The sequence below is a fragment of the Mobula birostris genome, chromosome 13, assembly GCF_030028105.1.
Source record: "Mobula birostris isolate sMobBir1 chromosome 13, sMobBir1.hap1, whole genome shotgun sequence".
In the NCBI taxonomy this organism is placed as follows: Eukaryota; Metazoa; Chordata; class Chondrichthyes; order Myliobatiformes; family Myliobatidae; genus Mobula; species Mobula birostris.
The window spans coordinates 17,680,983-17,705,222 of NC_092382.1; the positions used below are offsets into that span (position 1 = coordinate 17,680,983).

The 24,240-nt window shown below is 44.4% G+C and overlaps 1 protein-coding gene across 1 annotated transcript in view; it reads right to left on the minus strand.

Moving 5' to 3' along the window:
• Positions 1-20,519, minus strand: part of LOC140208466 (NACHT, LRR and PYD domains-containing protein 3-like) — a 35,477-nt gene extending 14,958 nt beyond the window's left edge. Inside the window, exons 1-6 of the mRNA XM_072277145.1 lie at positions 20,375-20,519; positions 14,446-14,542; positions 10,365-11,084; positions 9,623-9,789; positions 6,520-6,691; positions 6,348-6,413 (exon numbers count right to left, since the gene is read on the minus strand). Coding sequence (XP_072133246.1) covers positions 6,348-6,413; positions 6,520-6,691; positions 9,623-9,789; positions 10,365-11,084; positions 14,446-14,455 — 1,135 coding nt within the window. The 5' untranslated portion in view covers positions 14,456-14,542; positions 20,375-20,519. The remainder of the gene's footprint in view (positions 1-6,347; positions 6,414-6,519; positions 6,692-9,622; positions 9,790-10,364; positions 11,085-14,445; positions 14,543-20,374) is intronic.
• Between the last annotated feature and the right edge of the window lie 3,721 nt (positions 20,520-24,240).

Below are 24,240 nucleotides of genomic sequence, written 5' to 3' on the forward strand. Positions count from 1 at the left end.
TATTCTTCACTTATGTGAAGAACAAAAGGATGACAGGAGTGAAGGTAGGTCCATTTAGATAAAGGTGGGAAGATGTGCCTGGAAGCTGTGGAAGTGAGTGAGGTGCTCAATGAATACTTCTCTGCAGTTTTCACCAATGAGAGAGAACTTGATGATGGTGTGGACAATATGAGTTAGGTTGATGTTCTAGAGCATGTTGATATTAAGGGAGAGGAGGAGTTGGAGTTGTTTAAATACATTAGGATGGATAAGTCCCTTGGGCTAGACAGAATATTCCGCAGGCTTCTCCATTAGGTGGGGGAAGAGATTGCTGAGCCTCTGGCTAGGATCTTTATGTCCTCGTTGTCCACGGGAATGGTACCAGAGGACTGGAGGGAGGCGAATGTTGTCCCTTTGTTCAAAAAAGGTAGTAGGGATAGTCCGGGTAATTATAGACCAATGAGCCTTACGTCTGTGGTGGGAAAGCTGTTGGAAAAGATTCTTAGAGATAGTATTTATGGGCATTTAGAGAATCATGGTCTGATCAGGGACAGTCAGCATGGCTTTGTGAAGGGCAGATCATGTCTAACAAGCCTGATAGAGTTCTTTGAGGAGGTGACCAGGCACATAGTTGAGGGTAGTGCAGTGGATATGATCTACATGGATTTTAGTAAGGCATTTGACAAGGTTCCACACAGTAGGCTTATTCAGAAAGTCTGAAGGCATGGGATCCAGGGAAGTTTGGCCAGGTGGATTCAGAATTGGATTGCCTGCAGAAGGCAGAGGGTGGTGGTGGAGGGAGTGCATTCAGATTGGAGGGTTGTGATTAGTGGTGCCCCACAAGGATCTGCTCTGGGACCTCTAATTTTCCTGATTTTTATTAACGACCTGGATGTGGGGGTAGAAGGGTGGGTTGACAAGTTTGCAGATGACACAAAGGTTGGTGGTGTTGTAGATAGCGTAGAGGATTGTCAAAGATTGCAGAGAGACATTGATGGGATGCAGAAGTGGGCTGAGAAGTGGCAGATGGAGTTCAACCCGGAGAAGTGTGAGGTGGTACACTTTGGAAGGACAAACTCCAAGGCAGAATACAAAGTAAATGGCAGGATACTTGGTAGTGTGGAGGAGCAGAGGGATCTGGGGTTACATGTCCACAGATCCCTGAAAGTTGCCTCACAGGTAGATAGGGTAGTTAAGAAAGTTTATGGGGTGTTGGCTTTCATAAGTCGAGGGATAGAGTTTAAGAGTAGCGATGTAATGATGCAGCTCTATAAAACTCTGGTTAGGCTACACTTGGAGTACTGTATCCAGTTCTGGTCGCCTCACTATAGGAAGGATGTGGAAGCATTGGAAAGGGTACAGAGGAGATTTACCAGGATGCTGCCTGGTTTAGAGATTATGCATTATGATTAGAGATTAAGGAAGCTAGGGCTTTACTCTTTGGAGAGAAGGAGGATGAGAGGAGACATGATAGAAGTGTACAAGATATTAAGAGGAATAGATAGAGTGGACAGCCAGCGCCTCTGAACATCTGGAGAAGAGTGATGCTTATGTGAGAATGCTGTTCTTGGACTATAGTTCAGTATTCAATACCATCATTCCCTCCAGGCTTAACAAGAAGCTCAAAGACCTCGACCTCGACCCTGCCTTGTGCAGCTGGATCGTGGAGTTCCTGTCAGATCGCCAGCAGGTGGTAAGAGTGGGCTCCCTCACCTCTGCCCCTCTGACACTCGATATAGGTGCCCCTCAGGGCTGTGTCCTAAGCTCCCTCCTTTACTCTCTGTATACACATGACTGTGTCGCCACCCACAGCTCCAATCTGCTAATTAAATTTGCTGACGATACTGTATTGATTGGCCAAATCTCAAATAATAACGAGGTAGCCTACATAGAAGTAGTCATCACTCTGACACAGTGGTGTCAGGAAAACAACTTCTCCCTCAATGTCGCAAAAAACAAAGGAGCTGGTCGCAATGTCACAAGAACAAGAGGAATGGAGACAGGCTAACCCCTATTGACATCAATGGATCTGGGGCTGAGAGGGTGAACAGCTTTAAGTTCCTTGGCATTCACGTCACTGAGGATCTCACATGGTCTGTACACACCGGCTGCGTGGTGAAAAAGGCACAACAGCCTCTCTTTCACCTCAGATGGTAGAGGAAGTTTGGGATGGGCCCCCAAATGCTAACCATTTTCTACAGGGGCACAGTTGAGAGCACCCTGACTGGCTGCATCACTACCTGGTATGGGATCTGTGCTTCTCTCAATCGCAGGGCTCTGCAGAGAGCGGTGCGGACAGCCCAGTGCATCTGTAGATGTGAACTTCCCACTATTCCGGACATTTCAGAGACGGGGTAAAAAGGGCCCGAAGGATCATTCCGGACCTAAATCTCACCAACCACAAACTGTTCCAGCTGCTACTATCCGGGAAACGGTACCGCAGCATAAAAGCCAGGACCAACAGGCTCCGCGACAACTTCTTCCACCAGGACATCAGACTGATTAATTCACGCTGATACAACTCTATTTCTACAAGTGCATACATAAACACACACTCACCGAGCACACTTTACTGTAATTGTGCTGCTGGCACAGAAAAACAATTTTCACGACATGTGTCTGTGATATTAACCCTGATTCTGAGAATTTTTATCTGGCTGTTGTCTCATTTTTTTAGTTCTGTTATTCACCATACTCATACTGTCCTCATTCATATCAATCTAAGTGTGATCCAGTACACATGGCGTTTTCTAGAAACTGTCATTTAAGTTCTTATTTTTCTTGGCATATTTTCCAGATCTGTTTCAGACCAGGATATTATACCAAAATTATACGTCAATATGGGCATAGTGAGTGTATACTACCTTTGTTATATTTTTACTGTTCAGCTCTGTTTAGCAGATTTTCTTGATCCTTGATGTAAATTCAGATTTTCTTCAGACTTGCAATAAATTCAGATTTTCTTTGGTCTTAAAGTAAATTTTGTTGGAAGGTTTTCCTTTATCACACTATTATCTATTTTCTTTGTTATTGATATCCTAAATATATGTTTGATATTCTGTTGCATTGTCCCCTGATGCTCTGTTTGATATTCTACTGGCTCTATTGCACCTTTCTTTATGTTTCATGTTCTGTACTTTTCTAGTCTAAAGTTCATGCTTGTATCTTTGGAAATTGTTTTTTTTTTTATCTGAATTATTTGTTTTAGTTTTGCTGATGCAAGAGCAAATAATTTCAAATCACCAATGTATAGCTGTGCAAAGGTATAATTCGTACTTTTTACCTGATTTGATACCTGATTTTTGTCCATTTTAGTAAATTATAAGCAGGTTTAAAGCCAAACAAAACCATACTGGCCTTAGTGAGTCGCTCTGGAAAATCCCTCAATTTTGATAATGGTGGTTGTCCCTTTGTGGTTGTTAATAGGACGATTATTTTATGCCAATGATTCATCAGATGTTGTAGAAATTTCACAAGTATTGGATGAATTTTATATCTATTTGGAACTTCTCTTAACCATGTGAGGGAGAGAATCAAATGTTTTTTGATAGCCAATATTACACTGAAAGATTTCTGCTTTCCACAGGTTTTGAAATAGAATTGCATAATCTGTTATCTGTTGTTCATAACCGAACGGTATTTTTTCTGCTGCCCTGTGAGTATATTGTGGTTATCTAAGTGAGTTGTTATTAGTTACCGGATGCACGATGCTACAATTATATAATTGTCTTAATATTATTAAGAGCCAATAATAACATAGTAGGTGACCATTCAGTAGTCTTATAAATGCAGTATTGAAGCTGTCCCTGAGGCTGGTGGTACACACCTTCAGTCTTTATATCTTCCGCCCCATGGCAGTATGAAAGAGAGAATGTTTGAGGTGGTTTGGGGTTCAGCAGGGCCAAGAAGGGCCAAAACACCTGTTTCTGTGCTGTAGTTTTTTTTATGGTTTCTATGGTTTCTAGACAACATCCATGTGTAACTTCATCCATCACCTTTGTCACATCCTGGAGGAACTCAATCAAGTTGTCAAGATGCAAACCCCATCCAAAACTTTTAATGATTATGGACCTGTATTCCCAGATCACTTCACTCTACCACCCTCCTCAGTGCCCTCCCGGTAACTGTATAAGACCGACCCTGCTTGGTCCTTCCAAAGTGCAACATGTCGTACTTGTCTTCAATCTGTCCAATTTATTCTTAAATGTTAAAAAAGAACCCACATTTACCACCTCGTCTGGCAGCTCATTCCACACTCCCACCACTCTCTGTGTGAAGAAGCCCGCACCCCCCATGTTCCCTTTAAACTTTTCCCCCCTCACCCTTAACCCATGTCCTCTGTTTTTTTTTCTCCCCTTGTCTCAGTGGAAAAAGCCTGCTTGCATTCACTCTATCTATACCCAACATAATTTTATATACCTCTATCAAATCTCCCCTCATTTTTCTACGTAAAGTCCTAAGCTATTCAACCTTTCTCTGTAGCTGAGTTTCTCAAGTCCCGGCAACATCCTTGTAAACCTTCTCTGCACCCTTTCAACCTTATTAATATCCTTCCTGTAATTTGGTGACCAAAACTGAACACAATACTCCAGATTCGGCCTCACCAATGCCTTATACAATCTCATCATAACATTCCAGCTCTTATATTCAATACTTTGATTAATAAAGGCCAATGTACCAAAAGCTCTCTTTACGACCCTATCTACCTGTGACACCACTTTTAGAGAATTTTGTATCTGTATTCCCAGATCCCTCTGTTCTACTGCACTCCTCAGTGCCTTACCATTTACCCTGCATGTTCTATCTCAGTTTGTCCTTCCAAAGTGCAATACCTCACACTTGTCTGTATTAAACTCCATCTGCCATTTTTCAACCCATTTTCCCAACTGGTCCAAGTCCCTCTGCAAGCTTTGAAAACCTTCCTCACTGTCCACTACACCTCCAATATTTGTATCATCAGCAAATTTGCTGATCCAGTTTACGACATTATCATCCACATCATTGATATAGATGACAAATAACAATGGACCCAGCACTGATCCCTGTGGCACACCACTAGTCACAGGTCTACTTGTATGTCGGTAGAATATTTGACAAGGTCCCACATGGGAGGCTCATACAGAAAATTAATATGCTTGGGAACTGTGGGGAATTGTCCTGGCTGGCGGGGACGCACACTGGGAGAAATGCCTTCGCTGGCGGGTGGTGAATCTGTGAAATTATTGTCATGGACTGCTGAGGAAGACACGCCATTGGATATATTTAAAATGCAGATCGATATGTTCCTGATTAGGAAGAGCATCAACATTTACAGAAGGCGGGATAATGGGGTTGAGAGGATCTGGGGAGCAAAATCACTGAGCCGATTGGCTTAATTCTGCTCCTAAGTCTTATGATTTTAGGGTGCATCTGGAGTATTGTATTCACTTCTGATTGTCCAGCTCTTGGAAGGATTAGAGAGGGTACAGAACAGGTTCATCAGGGTGTTGCCTGGATTCGGTGGCATGTGCTACAAGTGGAGGTTTGATAAACTTGGTTTGTTTACTCTGGAGTTAGAATAGAGTTCTGACAGAGGTGTACAAGTTTGAGAGATAAGATTTGGGTCGACAGCCTGTATTTTGTTTGTTATTTTTTTACATAAGACTGGTGTCTAATATCAGAGGGTATTTGGTTAAGATGAGATGTGGTAAATTTACAGCAATTGAGAGTGTTTTTTTTTCATTGAGTTCTGGTACCTGGAATTTACTATCTGAGTCATGTCGAAGGCAACTATGTTATATATGTTCCTAGATATACATGAAGGTACAGCAAATGCAAGCATATGGTCAATAATATAAGAAAGAATACCAAAATATTTTTTTAAACTTTCCCAGATATATAAAGAGTAAAAAAACAGGAGAGGTTCGATATTGGACCGCTGAAAAATGATGTTGTAGCTGCAGTAACGGGTGAAAAGGAAATACCAGACAAACTCTATAGAAGTCACTAGCGGAATTACAAAAAGTAATGAACACCAGTGAACAGAATTGTGTGTGGTGCTATTACAAAGGAAAAGGGGCTTGGAAGATGGAAGGTCTGAAGATAGAAAACTCACCTGGACTGGGTCATACAGTGTATCAGGAGCCTGCCTGGGGTGTGTGGGCATTCCCAGAGCGTTAGGACCTGGAGTGAAGGCTTCAGCAGAACCAACAGATGGATTAATAGAAAAATAAAATGTAGAATATTCAGGCTGCAAAGAGAGATACTTTGAATTGTTACTTCAATCCAGAGATCAGCGAATGGCTAATGGTGAATTTTGATTCCCAGGTTTTGCCAAGTCACAGACTAACACTTGAGGTGTGGTTTGAACTGAGCATTTCATCACTCACCTATCAGTTGGGTGGGTAATTCAGATAACCCTTGGGCGATGTTCATGTATTCCTGTGGAGCAGGACCTGTTTAAATATTAAAAAAATCCATGGAAACAGAACTAAAATAATTAAAATAACTAAAATGTTTATTTCAATGTGCCTTTGTGTTCAGTGTGTGGTTTTAACGTACCGAGTTCCTGTATTTCCCTCAGTATTCTGTCCAACTTCGGTAACTCAGTCCTCCATGTCACAAAGGATTCCCACATCGCCCTCCGGGCCCGGGAGCCTTTCTCCATCACCAAACTGAGGAAGAGTCTGGAACTCTCAGTCCGGTTTCCCTTCTCTGTCAGTTCAGTGACTTTCTAGAAAAGGAAAGTAATAAATTTACCACGGAGCAGACAGACGAACATGGAGAATGTGCAGGTTAATATCTGTTCATGGTCCCAGTAGCTTCAGAAATGATGCAGTCACTGGGCTGCTGCCTGATCCTCCCTGGGTTCAGTCGTTAACAAAGAAACTCTAGCTGAGGGAACTTCTAAATCAATATTGTGAAAGAATAAGGATTTACTGTCACCCTGCAGTATATTCAACGTGATTAATTTACTTATCCATCAATGTGTAACATTACATCAAAAAGATGTGACAACAAGAACGGAAGAGAGGGAGAGCGAGGGAGCAAAAAATGGATGGTGGGCATCACTGAATCGTGGCTGAAAGATCATATTTGTGTGCTCACATCCAAGGATAAATATTTAATCGAAAGGAGAGGCAGGTGGGTGAAAGGGTTGGGTTGACTCTGTTGTCATAAAAAATGAAATGTGCTTCTAAAGAAGTGATAGCAGATTGGACGGTGTAGTTGTTAAGATACTGTGTAGGAAAGAAAATGACCCTGATGGAACAGTAACCAGGATGTGGGATACAAATTCCAGTGGGAGAGAGGAGAGGCATGTAAAGATTTCAATGTTAAAATAGTCATGGGGAATTTCAATATGCAGGTAGCTTTGGAAAATCAGGTCGGTGTTGAATCCCAAGTGAGGGAATTTATAGAATGCCTATGAGATGGTTTTTGAGAGAAGCCTATGGTTGAGTCCACTATAGGAAAGGCAAATCTGGATTCAGTGTTGTGTATTGCACCAGATTTGATTGGGAAGCTTAAGGTAAATAAACCCCTAAGAGGCAGCGATCATAAAATAGCAGAACTGACACTGAAGTTTGAGAGGGAGAAGGTAAAAGTCAGATGTATCAGTTTACACTGGAATAAATGAATTACAGAGAAATGAGAGAGGAGCTGGGCAAAAATAAATTGGAAGAGGCAACAACCAAGCAGGAATAAAGTATGACTATGACTATGACTATGACTAGGAATAGATGAAGATTCTGGGAGTGATTCAGAAGGCACAGGTAGAGGTAGATAATCCCAAATATGAAGAATTATTCCAAAGGCAGGATGATCAACCGTGGCTGACGAGGAAGTCAATGCAGCACAAAAGCAAAGGAGAGGGTATAGAGTATAGCAAAACATAATGGAAAACAGAAGGACTGGGAGGCTTTTACTAACCAGCAGAAAGCAACGAAAAGCCGTAAGTAGAGAGAATATGAAATATGAAGGGGTGCTGGCTAATAATGTAAAGTGCTTACCAAAAGGTTCTTGTGATATATATGTCCTTTCAGGACAACCTATTGATTTTTGGTGTCATGCGATATCAGCTTTGTGCGTGGTAGTTCCTGTCTAACCAATCTGAATGTTGAACCAGGAAGTTACCGGGAAAGTTGATGAATGGAAGGAAGTGGGTGTTGTCTGAATGGACTTTAGCACGACATTTGACAAGGCACCGCAAGGGAGGGTGGTCAAGAAAGTGCAGTTGCTCAGCACTCAAGGTAAACTGGTAATTTGGATTAGACAATGGCTTTTTGGAAGAAGGCAGAGAGTGGTTAGAGACTGTTGAATCTCTGACTGGGAGTTTGTAATATGTGCTGTGCCACAGGGATCGGTGCTGGATCCGATGTTGTTTGTCATCTATATCAATGATCTGGGTGAAAATGTGGTTAACTGGATCAGCGAATTTGCAGATGACACCAAGAGTGGAGAGTGAGGAAGACTACCAAACCTTGCAGTGGTGTCTAAACCAGCTGAGAAATGGGCTGAAAATGGCGGATGCAATTTAATACAGACAAGTGCGACATGTTGCACTTTGGAAGGACCAAGCAGGGTCAGTCTTATACAGTGACCGGTAGGGCACTGAGGAGTGCGGTAGAGCGAAGTGATCTGAGAGAACAGGTCCATAATCATTAAAAGTGGCAGCAAAGGTTGATAGATTGGACAGAAAGTATTTGTCACACGAGCCTTCATAAATGAAAATATTGAGTACAGGACGTGAAATATGGTGTTCAACGTGTATAAAACGTTGGTCAGGCCTAGTTTTCAGTACTGTGTGCAGATCCGATTACCTACTTCGAGGACAGAGGTGAAGCAGGTTGTGAAGTATGTTGCTGGAACTGGAGGACCTGAGGTATAAGGAAAGACTGAACAGGTTAGGACTTTATGCCTTGGAACGCAGAAGATTGAAGGGTGGTTTGACAGAGGTACACAAAAATATAAGGTGTATAGATAGGGTAAATGAGGGGAAACTCTTCACTCAGGGGGTGGTGAGAGTGTGGAACGAGCGAGAAGTGCGAGTGGTACAAGCGGTGAAGAGAAGTCTGGATAGATACATGAATGGTAAGGGTATAGAGCGCCATGGCCCAGTGCAGGTCAGTGGGAATAGGCAGCTTCAGTAGTCTGGCATGGAATAGATGGGCCAAAGGGCCTGTTTCTGTACTGTACTTTTCTATGAATATGACAAGTCAGCTACTCTGTTAGGGAACTCAGATGGAGACCAGACCAGCTGTGGTTAGCAGGTTTCCCTCCCTCAAGTACCGCAGTGAAGCCAGTTGTCCCAGTTGACAATCTGACAATATTCATCCTGGATTAATGAGCTGAGGTGAATTTGACTGACGGTCCCGATAAGACGTGAAATTAGTTTTAGACTGAATGTCTGTTCAACAGCCCAGATATGCAGCCACTGCTCGTATATCACACTGATAAATACAGCAGGTGTGAGAGGAAAAGGTGACGCTGAACCTGTAGTTCCCAGTGCTCCCCACCTTAACAGCTGAAACCAGATCTGCTGGAGACCATCAGAGATCAACATCTCCATTGCCACGTAGAACTCCTAGAACGTGCAGGAGATGAATATTAATCAATATTCCCTCTGATACCAGCAGTTCGGTGACAATAGACTAAATACACTCACCTCATTTTCTTCTCTACTGAAATGTCCCTCCTTTGTCAACATCCAACCGAGTCTCTCAACCTTTTCTTCAATCGCTTGTTTAAGTCTGTCTCTGTAGAACTTTGTCAGCTGGTACAGTCGATATTTCTCCCCCTCTGCCAGGAGGTCAGAGATTGTAAACTCTGGCTCTGCAAATATAAAAAGTGAATGTAGTCACAAACTCAAATATCACCTGTCTCCACCGCTCTCACCCAACCCAACAAACCAGTCATGTCAACAACCTCAGTGTTCACCTGCCTTCATCTGGAAACATGGATTTTATCCTAATCTCTGACACTGGACTAAAACCGAACCATCAATGCGCTAGACATGACGTTACCAGAAGGACCACATTTACTAGAAACCTGTTTCTCCCACCGTCCCACCCACTCACCCATCGCGGTTTAAGATTGGCAATAAATGTTGGGACTGCCAATGATAGTCGCTTCCCAGAGATACTCTCTCCATCCTGGCGAATACATTTCCCACAACTGTTATCCTGGAAATACTCTCTTATCCGGATAGCTGCGTTTCCTCTGATACACATCCTGGATATCATCAGAACAGGTAGTACATTTCCTGTAGTGCGGTAACGGGTGCCCCCCTACACCACATGTACCACATCCACACATTTCCCCTCTCTGACCAACCCTCCAACAAGGAATCACATTTACCCTCCTCCCTGCCACATTCTGCGAAAACATTACCCTCATATTTCACTCACCCACTCCCTGTTGGGGACTTGACAATTCCGTGTTTAATGAGCTTCTGAGCTGACAGACAGTCGCCTCACTTGTGCTGGTTCCATGGTCCTGCTCAGTGTCTCTGACGTCACTGTCTCTGGGCTGACAGACAGTCGCCTCACTTGTACCAGTTCCAGGGTTCTGATCAGTGTCTCTGACGTCACTGTCTCTGGGCTGACAGACAGTCGTCTCACTTGTACTGGTTCCAGGGTCCTGATCAGTGTCTCTGACGTCACTGTCTCTGGGCTGACAGACAGTCGCCTCACTTGTACCGGTTCCAGGGTTCTGATCAGTGTCTCTGACGTCACTGTCTCTGGGCTGACAGACAGTCGTCTCACTTGTACTGGTTCCAGGGTCCTGATCAGTGTCTCTGACGTCACTGTCTCTGGGCTGACAGACAGTCGCCTCACTTGTACCAGTTCCAGGGTTCTGATCAGTGTCTCTGACGTCACTGTCTCTGGGCTGACAGACAGTCGCCTCACTTGTACTGGTTCCAGGGTTCTGCTCAGTGTCTCTGACGTCACTGTCTCTGGGCTGAATTTGCTCCACTTCCGCTGCGGCCGGACCGCATTCCATTGGGACATTGCTCTGAATCTGACCCTGCTTTGGTACCTTGCTTCCCGTGTCCCGATCATCTTCCCTCAATGAGTTGCCTGGTAAAAACCTCTTGAGTACTTTCCGTACCCGATTTAATTTCCCACCTGAAGTAAATGAGCAATAGCAGGTTTAGAGTGATTTATACTCGAACAAGGATTCACAATGAGTGTCTGCAATGGAGCCGAGACTCCGGCTGACCAGATTTGGAGTGGGACTGTGCTGGTCAATGTGAACCACACTTCCTGCTAGGTGACCATCACAATAAGCCGGTGTCTGGACACATCCACTCCCAGGAAAAAACTGGATAGACACAGTAATACTGATCACCGACTACGCATTAGTTGAACACACTGATAACCAGCGGTTATTAATGGAACAGCATCAGGTGATACGGGGAATTATCACTGGGATTATCTTTCGTAAACATAAATCTCCCTGGGTCACAAACTGTCCAGTCACCTGTGTCACTCACAAACAATCCACTGGATTACTCATGGTCCGATCCTCTAGATCACACGTTCTCCGTTTGCTTTGTCTTACATTGTCTTGTCCCCTGGGTCACAGACTGACCATTGCCTTGATGCCTGGTCCCCTGGGTCCCATCCCGTCACCTGGAGGATGATTGTCATGTAACAACTATACAAGTCATTGGCAAAGGGAGCGTCTTGGCGTGCAGTTCTCGTAGCTAAACTTAAAGTCTCACCGAGAGAGCTTTGCGTTCATTTGCGGTTGCTGATCTATAGGATGGATGTGATTCAGCTGGAAAGACTGTCGAGGAGATTGACAAGTACGTTACTGAATGGAGCTGCTTGGTTTTTGTGTTATATGTTTCGGCTGGGACAGTTTGCCCTGGATCAGGGGAGCTTGAAGGGTGACCTTACACACATACATAAAGTAATCAGGGGTGCAGAGAGGGTGGATAGTCATAATATGTTTCCCAGGTTAGGGGAGTCTGAGACTCGAGGGCAGAAATTTAAAAGGGACTGAAGGGGCATTTTTTCACGTGGCGGGTGATGAGTATAAATTGCATGCAGTCAGAGGAGGCTGTAAACACAAATAAAAGGATTCATTTCCAGGCTGTAATCTCTGTTTTATTCCACCTGGAATCACAGAGTTGAGCACAATCACAATGCCCACCGGAGACAGAGACAGTTGGTCACTGGTTATACCGGGTCTCCCATCAGAGGCACTGGGAATTTAAATTCAGGTAGCAGATCATCTCAAGAGGGAAATATTGAGAACTCACTTTCACCATTTGGCCACAGACCAGACATGGATTGGGATATTAAAACAAAATCAGAATCAGGTTTATTATGACCGGCATGTGATGTGAAATTTGTTAACTTAGCAGCAGCAGCTCAATGCAATAGATAATCTAGCAGAGAAAAAAATAATACTGAATAAAAAAAATAAACAAGTAAACCAATTATGAATATTAAATAGATTTTTTAAAAACTTGCAAAAACAGAAAGACTGTATATTAAAAAAATCTAAGGTAGTGTCCAGAGATTTAATGTCCATTTAGGAATCGGATGGTAGAGGGGAAGAAGCTGTTCCTGAATCGCTGAGTGTGTGCCTTCAAGCTTCTGTACCTGCTTTCTGATGGTAACGGTGAGAAAATGGCATGCCCTGGGTGCTGAAGGTCCTGCATAATGGACGCTGCCTTTCTAAGACACTGCTCCCTGAAGATGTCCTGGGTACTTTGTAGATTCATACCCAAGATGGAGCTGACCAGATTTACAACTTCCTGCAGCTTCTTTCGGTCCTGTGCAGTAGCCCCTCCATACCAGACAGTGATACACCAAACCAGACCACAAGTTTATCTAAAATGAAGTGTCTCCTGATCCTCAGCCATTTCCAAGGCTGGCAATGTTCTCGGCTCGGTTACAGAAAACAGAGTTTGGAAAATTTCCCTCATCTACTTTCCCTCAGAGTTTGGAAAATTTCCCTCATCTGAATTTTATAAATAAAAGTTGGAGATGTCTTTCACCTCTAAACAGGCCGATGTGCAACAAGCCCTGAGCCTGGACTTTTACGTAACAAACAACACCGCCGTCACATTCCTGTTTGTGTTTCACTCTCAACCTGCTGATTCAGGGTCTCCGGCTCCTTTCACTCAGGTGGAGCTTTGCCTGGTGAACGAAGTCACTCGACCATTACTGGTGTCAGGTCCCTGCACTGGGACTGTTGGACTGATCGATTACACAAAGCTGCTTTACCAGTGGGATCAATGACACTTTTCTCTGCCCTGTTAGCACCTGTGTAAGTTTCTTCATCTAAACTATTAACCATATAACAATTACAGCATGGAAACAGGCCATCTCGGCCCTTCTAGTCCATGCCGAACTCTTACTCTCACCTAGTCCCATCAACCTGCACTCAGCCCATAACCCTCCATTCCTTTCCTGTCCATATATCTATCCAATTTATTTTAAACGACAACACTAAACCTGCCTCAACCACTTCTGCTGGAAGCTCGTTCCACACAGCTACCACACTCTGAGTAAAGAAGTTCCCCCTCATGTTACCCCTAAACTTCTGCTCTTTCACTCTCAACTCATGTCCTCTTGTTTGAATCTCCCCCACTCTCAATGGAAAAAGCCTATCCACATCAACTCTATAAATCCCCCTCATAATTGTAAACACCTCCATCAAGTCCCCCCTCAATCTTCTACGCTCCAAAGACTAAAGACCTAACTTGTTCAACCTTTCTCTGTAACTTAGGAGATGAAACCCAGGCGACATTTTAGTAAATCTCCTCTATACTCTCTGAACTTTTATTAACATCTTTCCTATAATTCGGTGACCAGAACTGTGCACAATACTCCAAAATTGGCCTTACCAATGCCTTATACAATTTCAACATTACATCCCAACTCCTATACTCAATGCTGTGATTAATAAAGGCCAGCATACCAAAAGCTTTCTTCACCACCCTATCCACATGAGATTCCACCTTCAGGGAACTATGCACCATTATTCCTAGATCCCTCTGTTCTACTGCATTCTTCAATGCCCTACCATTTACCATGTATGTCCTATTTTGATTAGTCCCACCAAAATGTAGCACCTCACATTTATCAGCATTAAACTCCATCTGCCATCTTTCAGCCCACTCTTCTAAGTGGTCTAAACCTCTCTGCAAGCTTTGAAAACCTTCTTCATGATCCACAACTCCACCTATCTTAGTATCATCTGCATACTTACTAATCCAATTTACCACCCCATCATCCAGATCATTAATATATATGACAAACAACACTTGATCCACTACAGATCCCTGAGACACACCGCTACATACCGTCCTCCAATCTGACACACAGTTATCCACCACTACTCTCTGGCGTCTCCCATCTAGCCACTGCTGAATCCATTTTACTATTTCGATATTAATGCCTAACGATTGAACCTTCGATGTGCAGCTACAGGGCAGAAGTTTAATTATAAAGAGCCCAGTGAACATACCTGTAGCCATTCTGATTCTGACTGACGATTGTCGATTGTCGTCGTCTTGTTCACACTTTGGTCGCGGTGCAGGACAGCTCCAGCTGTTGGTGATGCCCTGAATTACATACAACAAGCAGACAGTGAGTCAGAGAGAGTACGATTCTTTGCAAAATGTGACCGTATCACCACCCTGTGTATCAGAGCAGCAGTTTGCTTAGGGAACAAACATTCCCTGTTAACATCAACTCCCACACCATGTCTGTATGTCTGTCCAGTGATATCTGGCGAATCTTACTGATAGAGTCACAGAGCAACAGAGCACAGACACAGACCCTTCAGCCCAATGAGACAATGCTGACCACAGTGCCCACAGAGATGGTCCCAATTTCCTGTGTCAGGCCCATTTCACTCCTGGCCTCTTCACTCCATCTACACATCCCAACTGCTATCGTCACAATCACTGTCTATCTCATTGGTAACTCTGAAGCAAAGCATTCATTAAGCACCTCGCCTATCACCGCATCCTCCAGGCACATTTCCTCCCTTGCTCCTGTGTAGTCCTACGCTCAGTCTATTCATCCTCCTCTTCTTTTCCCACATGCAGAACACCTTTGGCTTTCCTTCGTCCTGCTTCTCAAGGACTTCTCAAGTTCCTTCGACCTCTAAGTCACTTCTTAACCTCCTTCCAGGCTACGTTATAATTCTCTGGAGCCTTGCTTGGATGTTGCTTCCTAAACCTAAATAATGCTTCCTTTTCCCTCTTGCTTAAATGTTCTCATCTCTTGTGATCACAGTTTGTTTATATAAACATTGTTTCACTGTGGGTGGAACAAATCTACCCCGAACTGCATATAAGTGTTCTTGAAACAACCTTCACATTTCCATTGTGTGTTTCCCGTTGAAAATGTTTTCCCAATTTACACTCCAAAGTTGTTCCAAATACCATTGTAACTATCCATCCACTAATTAAATACTGTCTCGTAGGGTCTGCTACTATCCTTGTCCATGACCATGATAAAAGTTGGGGTGTTGTGGTTACTATCTCAAAAGGGCCACCCATTGTGACATCAGTCACCTGACCAGCATCATTGCCTCATACGAGATACAGTACGGCAACTCCTCCAGTGAGCCCATCCACATACTGTGTCAAGAATCCTTCCTGGACACACAACACATTCTGCCTCATTGACACATTTTGGAACAAGGAGGTGGAATCAACATCAGGAAAGTTGAGATCAACAGTGATAACAACCTTGTTGCTTTTGCACCTTTCCCAACGCTGCCAAGTTATCTGCTCTCATTATCCCTGTGGCTTTGGGGGAGGCCTATAGAATACTCCCAGAATGATAGCCCCCTTCCCGTTTCTGACTTTCACCCACATTGATGTCCTCTGTGTATGTCGCTGTGATACCATCCCTAATTAGTACAGAGAATTCCCCCCCATTCACCACCCCCCGCCCATATGTATTATGAAACAACTAAAACCTGGAGCATCAAACACCAATCCTGCCCTTGTAACAGTCAGGTCTGTGTAATGGTGATAACATGCCATCCATTGCTCGGATTTCCAGAAACTGCAGATTTTCTCTTCTTTTTGATAAGTCATCATTCAGTCATGGTATAAGATACAAGTCATAATACATAGTAGAATTAGGTAATACAGTCATTCTAGTCTGCTCCATAATCAATCATGAAGCATTATTTTTCCAACACTGTATTGTTGCTTCCCTGCTATAATACTCAACCCATTTAGCAATCCAGAACATAAATATACCTAACGACAGCCTCCACCACCCTCTGTGGCATCAAATTCCACAGATGAACCAACATTTGGCTGAAGTAATTGCTCTCACCTCAGTTTTAAAGTGAAGCTTCTTTATTCTGAGGCAGCACTCTCAGATCCCAGACTCTCCGTCTAATCAAGACACCCTCTCCATTCCCACTGCATCCAGACTTGCTGTTATTCAGTTGGTGTAAATAATCACCCCCGCCCTAACTTCCACCCCCCCCACACCAAACCCCAACCACCATCCCTCTGAACCCCACTAAACACAGGCCCAGGTCCATCAAATGCTCCACATGCATAATGCTTATTCTTCAGATTATTCTTGTGAACCTTGTTATCAACAGCTGTACTGAATACATTTCCGGGGAAAACAGGACAATTGGTACCAGGATAATGTACTAGGAAAAGCTGTGCCTTCTTTACTCTTCTGTCAACTCTCACAAAATGTTCCAGGGTGAATGTAATACAGATAAACTGGAATCACTAGAAATGCTCAGCAGGTAAGGAACAGCTGTGAGGAGAGGAAAAAAGTTAGCAATTCGGTTTCCTAACCTTTCATCAGAATGGATTCAAACATCATCCAGTTTTTAGTGGAAAATCTTGGGTTGTTCTCCATGGAGTGGTAGGGACTGAGGGAAGATCGGATGGAGGTTTATAAAATTATGAAAGACATAGATAGAGTAGACGGGGAGTATTGTTTCACTGTTTAGAAATGTCTAATACCAGAGGACATGCAATGAAGGTGTGAGGGAGTAGTTGCAAAGGAAATGTTAGGGTAAGTTGTTCTACTCAGAGAGGTGTGGATGCCTGGAATGCATTGTCTGTTATGGTGGTGGAAGCCAACACATTGGAGGCTATTAAGAGATGTTTAGGTAGGCACATGGGTGTGAGGAAGATTGAGAGGATATGGACGTTGTGTACGTAGGCGTCATTATTTTTTTTTGGGGGGGGTTGATTTATTTTTTATCTGGTTTGGCACACCATTGTGGCCGATGTGCCTGTTCCTGTGATGTACTGTTCCACGTTCTGTTCTATCTTCAGCATCTTGAGTTTCCCTTTGACTCCCACTGGCAGATAGACAGTTGACAGTGAGGGGGAATTTCCAAAAGTGAATTGAATTCTGAAACCCCGGTCTATTTCTACTGGGGCAAACACGAAACAGCGTATTAATCACAGCCTCTCCCTGCGAGGGATGGAATGGGAACTCATTCTCTGCTTTGCTTCAGAACTCCAGAACCTCAGAACCAATCATCTGAGCACAGAACAGAAATATTCGCTCAACATCTCATAAACCCGGACAACCTGATCCCCTGATTCATTTTATCTGGGTGAAAACGTGTGGTATTCCAGGATCCAACCTCAGAGGGTCACAGCCCACACCCAGAGCCTCACACATCTTTTCCACATATCACATTGGGTGTTTCCACATCTCACACTGACAGACTCACGCTACCAATATCCAGCCCCTGGAGACGTCTGCTTCACTGCGGAAGGAGGAACATCCAGCCACATCTGCAAAAGCACCAACGTAGACCGAAGCCCAAACACTACCAGTTCCATATTCCTGGAGCCCCCATCCCAAGATTGTATCTCAAGCACCAACTCTCCCAGGGCTCTTTGCTGCCGGTAATATGCGGCAGTGTCTCAGCTAATCCCAGTTCAATCTTCTTGCTGCGTGGGATCTCGCCCAGTACAGCTGGCTGCCATGTTTCCTGCAGTGTAGCAGGAACAAAATGTAAAATTATAAAGTAGAAAATGCTGGGAACTCAGTTCATCAGACTACATCTCTGAAAGGACAAATGGTGGAAGACCCAGTTTCAGAACTGAGACTGTCCAAGGTGCTGCCGATCTGCTGAGCGTTTCCAGTATTTTCTCCTCCTTACTTTGAATTTCCTGCAACTGTAGTATTCTCTCCCTCCTCGTTTTAATGCACAGATAGTAACTGATTGTAAAATATCAACAACACCCTAAACAGTAAATGCCACCCCACCCCAAACCATTTGTTAGTTCTCAGTTCATTCTGACCCTGGTGCAATACATTCCATACAGTCAATGCTCACAGCATCCTTTCCTCCCACAGTCACTGTTACATTTGCTCCTGAGGCCACTGTCTCTACGTTGAGAAGCGGTGACCACAGAGCGATAGAAAGTGCAGCACTTGCTGCAGCTCTGACGGGCTGTTACCCTGGAAACAGAGGAAGTGGCTCACCGAAAATAACCGAAAAAGGAAATAACAAACTCAACATCAGATGCTGTGAGTTTCATTTTGACAAAGATTAACACTGCAGCCATTTTGTAACGGTGAAACTAAAATTGAAATGGCTGCTTTTACCCTGCCACCTGCTGTGTTCAATTAAACCTCTGGTAGCTCCAGCTATCAAAAACCCAATCCTGGAAAACTTGTAAAACAAATCTTCGCAATGAAGACAAAATTTAGAAGAGAGTTTGCTGAAATATATCATTGTGGCATTGGGACACAGGCTGGACAGAGATTGAACAAAATGGTTGATAGATATCATTGATGTGGTGGGATACAGACTGGACAGAGATTGAACAGTGGGTTGATATATATCATTGAGTTGGTGGGATTCAGACTGGATAGAGGTTGAACCAGATGGGCAGGGAATGAGCAGATGGAACCCGGTGGGAGAAGGAATCAAGTGCACTCTCCGATGGTCGTCCAGTAATACACAGACACTGAAATAATAGTACACACTACTAGATAACAGATTCCAATATAACAAAGCCAGAGCAAACAATAGCCCTGGAGGAACGTTATTTTCTTTTTACTGTGTACTGTCCCAGTAGCTTATGGTCGAAATGACAATAAACTTGACTTGACTAAGAAGTTCGGTATATGTCGTTTTCCACCCTACACGCTTCATCAGTGCTCCGGAGAAAGTATCCCATCCCGATACCGCACAGCTTAATACAACTACTGTCTACTGCTATTTCTTTAACTGAATGAAGTAGCGGAGAACTGTGGACACAGCTGAGCACACCATAGAAACCAAACTCCCCTCCATGGACTCAGTCTACACTTCCCGCTGCCTCAGTAAAGCAGCCAACATAATGAAAGATCCCCACAACCTGAACATTCTCACTTCTCACCCTTCCACAGGGGCGAAGATAAAATAAAACAGAAACATACCACCAGGCTCAGGGATGGTGTCCGTTCTGCTGTGATAAGCGAACTGAATGTTCCCAGCGTGTTGAGTGGACTCCTGACCTCACAGTCTAAATCGATCTGACCTTGCACCACATATCTACCTGCACTGCACTTCCTCTGTAACCAGAATGAGTTGTTACACTCAGGTATTGTTTTGCCTCAATGTACTGCTGTAATGTATTGATCTGTGTGGATGATACCGAAGACACGATTTTCACTCTACCTCTGTACATGTAAAACAAAATAAAGATTCCCCATTTTAATCGTGTGGAAATATTAGACGGCCTGGGTTGCTCCTTTGGAATTTCTGGAGGGAGTGTACACAATTCCGAGAAACTCAGATAAATGAAACAACACTTAATTCCCGCATTAATAGGCTCATATATCGGGAAACACTGGCTGCATTTCGGCAAGTCGTTGCAATGGAAAGAAGATGGAAATAAACTTCCCAGTACCCCGAGAGGACGTTAGAGATCTGGATCTCACTGTCCTACGTTAGAGATCTGGATCTCACTGTCCTGTCTGAACGGGGGATAAATGAAACTACTCATACACGTGGATCAGTGTCCCGAGGGTGTGATTACTCTGTTGAACCCTCGCGTCTGCAAGAACACACCAGGCCGAACGGCCGATTCCAGTGTGCTGGACATATGTAAAACAATTAAAGACCCCAGGCACCGATCCAGGTGAAGTTTGGATCCGAGACCGGGCCGGGTGATGGAGGTAAAGGTCCCCAGCTACATCTTAATGGATTTGTTCAGTCTCGGCTTCACCACCTCATCCCGCTCCTGGGACCAGAACAACCGGGGCTGAGCGGCGGCTCATCTCAGGCGGTTCGGTGTGACGGTCCCATAAGCCGGACTGACCCCGGCAGGTTGTGTCCAGGAAGTGGGACGAGGCCGCCAGTTCGAGGAAGTTAACGGGACGCTCTGCCCAACATCAGCACCCCCCCCACCCCACCCCACCCCACCGGGATCGACATCAGTACTCACCGATGGGAAATTGTCGGTCGCGTTCACACCTAGTGACCGGCCTCAACACTGACCGATGAGAACTTGATTAATTTGTCCCGCAGACAGCAATCGGTTCACCGGCTCCCAGCCAACGATCCGCTTCAACAGAGAACGGTAAGAACAGCACCGCCCATCCGGGGACTGTGAGAGCGGGGGCGGAGCCTCGGCAGCGGGGGGCTGAGGCGGAGGCGGGACCTCGATAATAAAACCCCGCAGATGCTGCAGATCTGCGCTTGAAATGGGAGCGAGAAACGGGATCACGTGACGGGTGGAGGGTCTCCCATCTGAACCGGTGACTCTGTTCCTCGCCCCTCACACGCAGCCCGACCCACCGCTGCGTTTTACACGTTATTTCATTTTTTACACCAGCTACATTTTAAAATTTTCCCTCTTTGTCTTCCCCATCCCCATCGCTCCACCTCCCGGTTCTCCGAGTTACGGTTTCGATTCCCATCCCGGTCCGATACACAATTCCCACCCGAACAGGAGTTGTGCAGGTTTCATGGAAATCACTTCTATGCTTGTAAGCACTAATTTCTATTCACATTCCTCCGGAGCCTCGCTGGACAGGAACACTGAAATATCAAGTGAGAAACAGTAGGAGGTGGCCATTCAGCCCCTCAAACCATCAACAAGATGTCGGTTGTTCTCCCATCTCAGCCAAGAGTTTTTGTCCGATCCACAGTTCCTCGATCCCTTCGGTCTCCACACATCTGCCGGCCTCTGTTTTATGCGAAGACGATCACTGAGACTTCATCGTCCTCCAATACTCATTCTGCTGAATCTCTAAAACAAACACTCTCTAACTTCTTCGATAACCCTCCATGGATTTAAATTCCATTTCTGCAGCCCCATGTTGGCCCAAACACTTACTTCGCACCCCTGTCACTAGTTCCACCTTCCCACCTCCCTCCTCAGCTGGATCCACCTCTCACTCCTCAGGTCTTGCCCCATCTCCACCCCTCACCTCTTTTCTCTGACTATTTCCCGTCCACTCTCAGTCCAGAGGGAGGGTCTCAGCCCAAAATATTGAAAATTGATTTCCCTCCACAGATGCTGCCCGACCCATTGAGTTCCTCTGGCGGTTTGTTCTTTGGTCTACAGAACCCATGTTAGTATGGGGAGCATATTCCAGATATAATCTCAACAAAGCCCAAATAATTATTACGGTAATCACTCTGGACAACAACGGCTTTGCTTCCTCAACCTTCAGGTGTATCTTCTGAATTTTGGGCTACTGATCATGAAAACCAACATGAAGTTTCCCTACCACGCTCCATTTTTTTGAAATCACTTATGCTTATTATTTCAATTCATAATTTAAGTCAATTAAAATGTTGCCTACAATGTAAGTTGGCAAGTTTCCTATCTTGTCCAGGCATGCTTAGGCGTCGCGGCTGCTGCACGGAAGGACAGGCTTTTATAAATATTATAGGGTTCAGGATTGTAAGGATGGAATTTTCTATCACCAGGCACAAACATTTCTATGAAAGATTTTGATATTTGAGACAGATGTTTCCCGGAATAACTGATGCCAAGATTAAGGAAAGCACTTTTGTTGGTCCACAAGTCAAACAGGTCATCAATGACAGGCAACTTGAAGAATTTCTAGTGGGACCGGAGAAAATCACATGGAAGGCATTCAAGAAAGTTGTTGAATTTTGTTCTCGGCATCTACAGAGCACCAACCTACATGCAGCTGGTTGAAATCATGCTTCAAACATATAAAACCATGAAATACAACATGTCAGTAAAGATACATTTTCTGCATTCCCGTTTAGACTTCTTCCCTGTAAATCTCGCTGCTGTTAGTGATGAGCAGGTGAAAGGTTTCACCAGGAGATAGCGGTCATGGAGAGAAGACACCGGGGCAACTGGAATTCATCAATGCTGGCGAATTATTGTTGCACACTAAAGCGAGCAGGCTCAGACACTGAGTACAAATGAAAATCATTAACAAAATAATTTAAACTTAGTTGAGCTATTCCAAAGCATCAGCAAAATCATGCAATTAAACACATTATATTCAATAAAAGTTCATTTGTTGTTTCTCCAAATTCCTATGTGATACAAGTAGTCTGAACTTATATTTGTGTTCATCTCCAAGCAGTCTATCATCAACAAAAAAATTCCGAGGGAGCAACACTTTTGAAAAAAAATGTTGTCCATACCTCACTTAAACACGAGAGAACCTGCAAATTCTGGAAATTCAAAGCTACACACACAAAATACTGCAGGAACTCAGCACATCAGGCAGTGTCTGTGGAAAAGTGTAAACAGTCAACATTTTTGGCAAAAAGTCTCCTTCATTACTGAGGAGGGATGGACAAGATACCTGAATAAAACTTTAGGGAGGAGAAAGAGGCGAGCTGGACGGTGCCAGTGAAGTCAAGTGTAGAACAAGTTAACGGCTGGAGAAGAGAGAATCGGACAGTGTCAATAGGAGAAAGGGAAGGAGGGGACTCAGGGGAAAGCAATAGGCTGGTGAGCAGAAATGAAAGTTCAGAGAAGGGCATAGAGGAGTGTGAGGCGTTGGACGTGTTTACTGGAAGGAGAATTCAATACTCATGTAATCGGGTTGGAGACTGCCCAGATGGAATATATGGTGTTGCCCCTTCACTCTGGGGGTGTTCTCATCCCAGCACGAAAGGAGACCATAAATCGAGACGTCAGAATGGAATCATAATTAAAATGTTTGGCCACTGCGAAGTCCCCCTTCTTGCAGATGATACAGAGACGCTCAACAAAACGGTCTCCCAATTTACGGTGGGTCTCACCAATGTAAATCAGGCTCCATCGGGAGCACGGGACACAATAGACGACCCCAACAGATTCGCAGGTGAGGTGTTGCCTCGTCTGGAAGGACTGTTTTGGGCTATGCATGAAGGCGAGGGAGAAGGTGTACGGGTAGGTGTAGAACCAAGGCCATTTGTAGGGATAAGTGACTGGAGGGAAATTAGTGAGGAGGGATGATTGAACAAGGGAATTGAGGAGGGATGATCCCTGTTGAAAGAGGAGGGTGGGGTGGGAGCGAGGAAGGTAAAGATATGTTTAGTTGTAAGACCTCACTGTATATTGTGGAAGTTGCAGAGGCTGAAGGGGAGGTAGATAAGGACAAGAGGAACTGTATTATTATCTTCTTCCTGTCATTGATCCCAGTGTGAATCAACCTCGCTAGCTCCCCGTGAATCCCATGTGACCGAAGCTTCCAGATCAGCTGCCGTGCGGGATCTTGTTTGAGGCTTTACCAAAGTCCATTTAGACAAAATCACGGCTCAACTTCATCTATCTACATATTTACCTCCTCTAACATCTCCAGAATACTTGACAGATATGATGTCCCGCTGGATGGTGTAGTCGGTGATTTCCCCAAAACCAATGTCCAACCACCCGAGGCTGCAGCTTCACTGCAGACTGAGGAAATTCCAATCCCAGCTGTAGAATTGCCAACCTGGATTGAAATCCATACACTGCCAGTTCCATGTTCTGAGAGAATCCATCCTGATAGTATGACCCAGTCACAGACGCTTCGATGCCGGCGATTTGCCGTGGTGCTGCTGCCACTTTTGATTTACAAACTGAGCTGGAACTGGAACCTGAAGACCCTCTGCCGGGGTCGGGGCTCAGGCTGGTGAACCAGGCTGTAGCTTGAGAGAGGATACCGCTACACTTCAGCATATCTCCAGAAGCTAAACTGAGCACATTTGATCACCATCTTATTGCCGTGAGGGATCCTGCCCAACACGATTGGCTGCCATGTTTCCCTCAGGGTAGCAGAAACAAAATGTAAAATTATAAAACAGAAAATGCTGGGGTCTCAGTACATCCAGCTACATTCCTCAAAG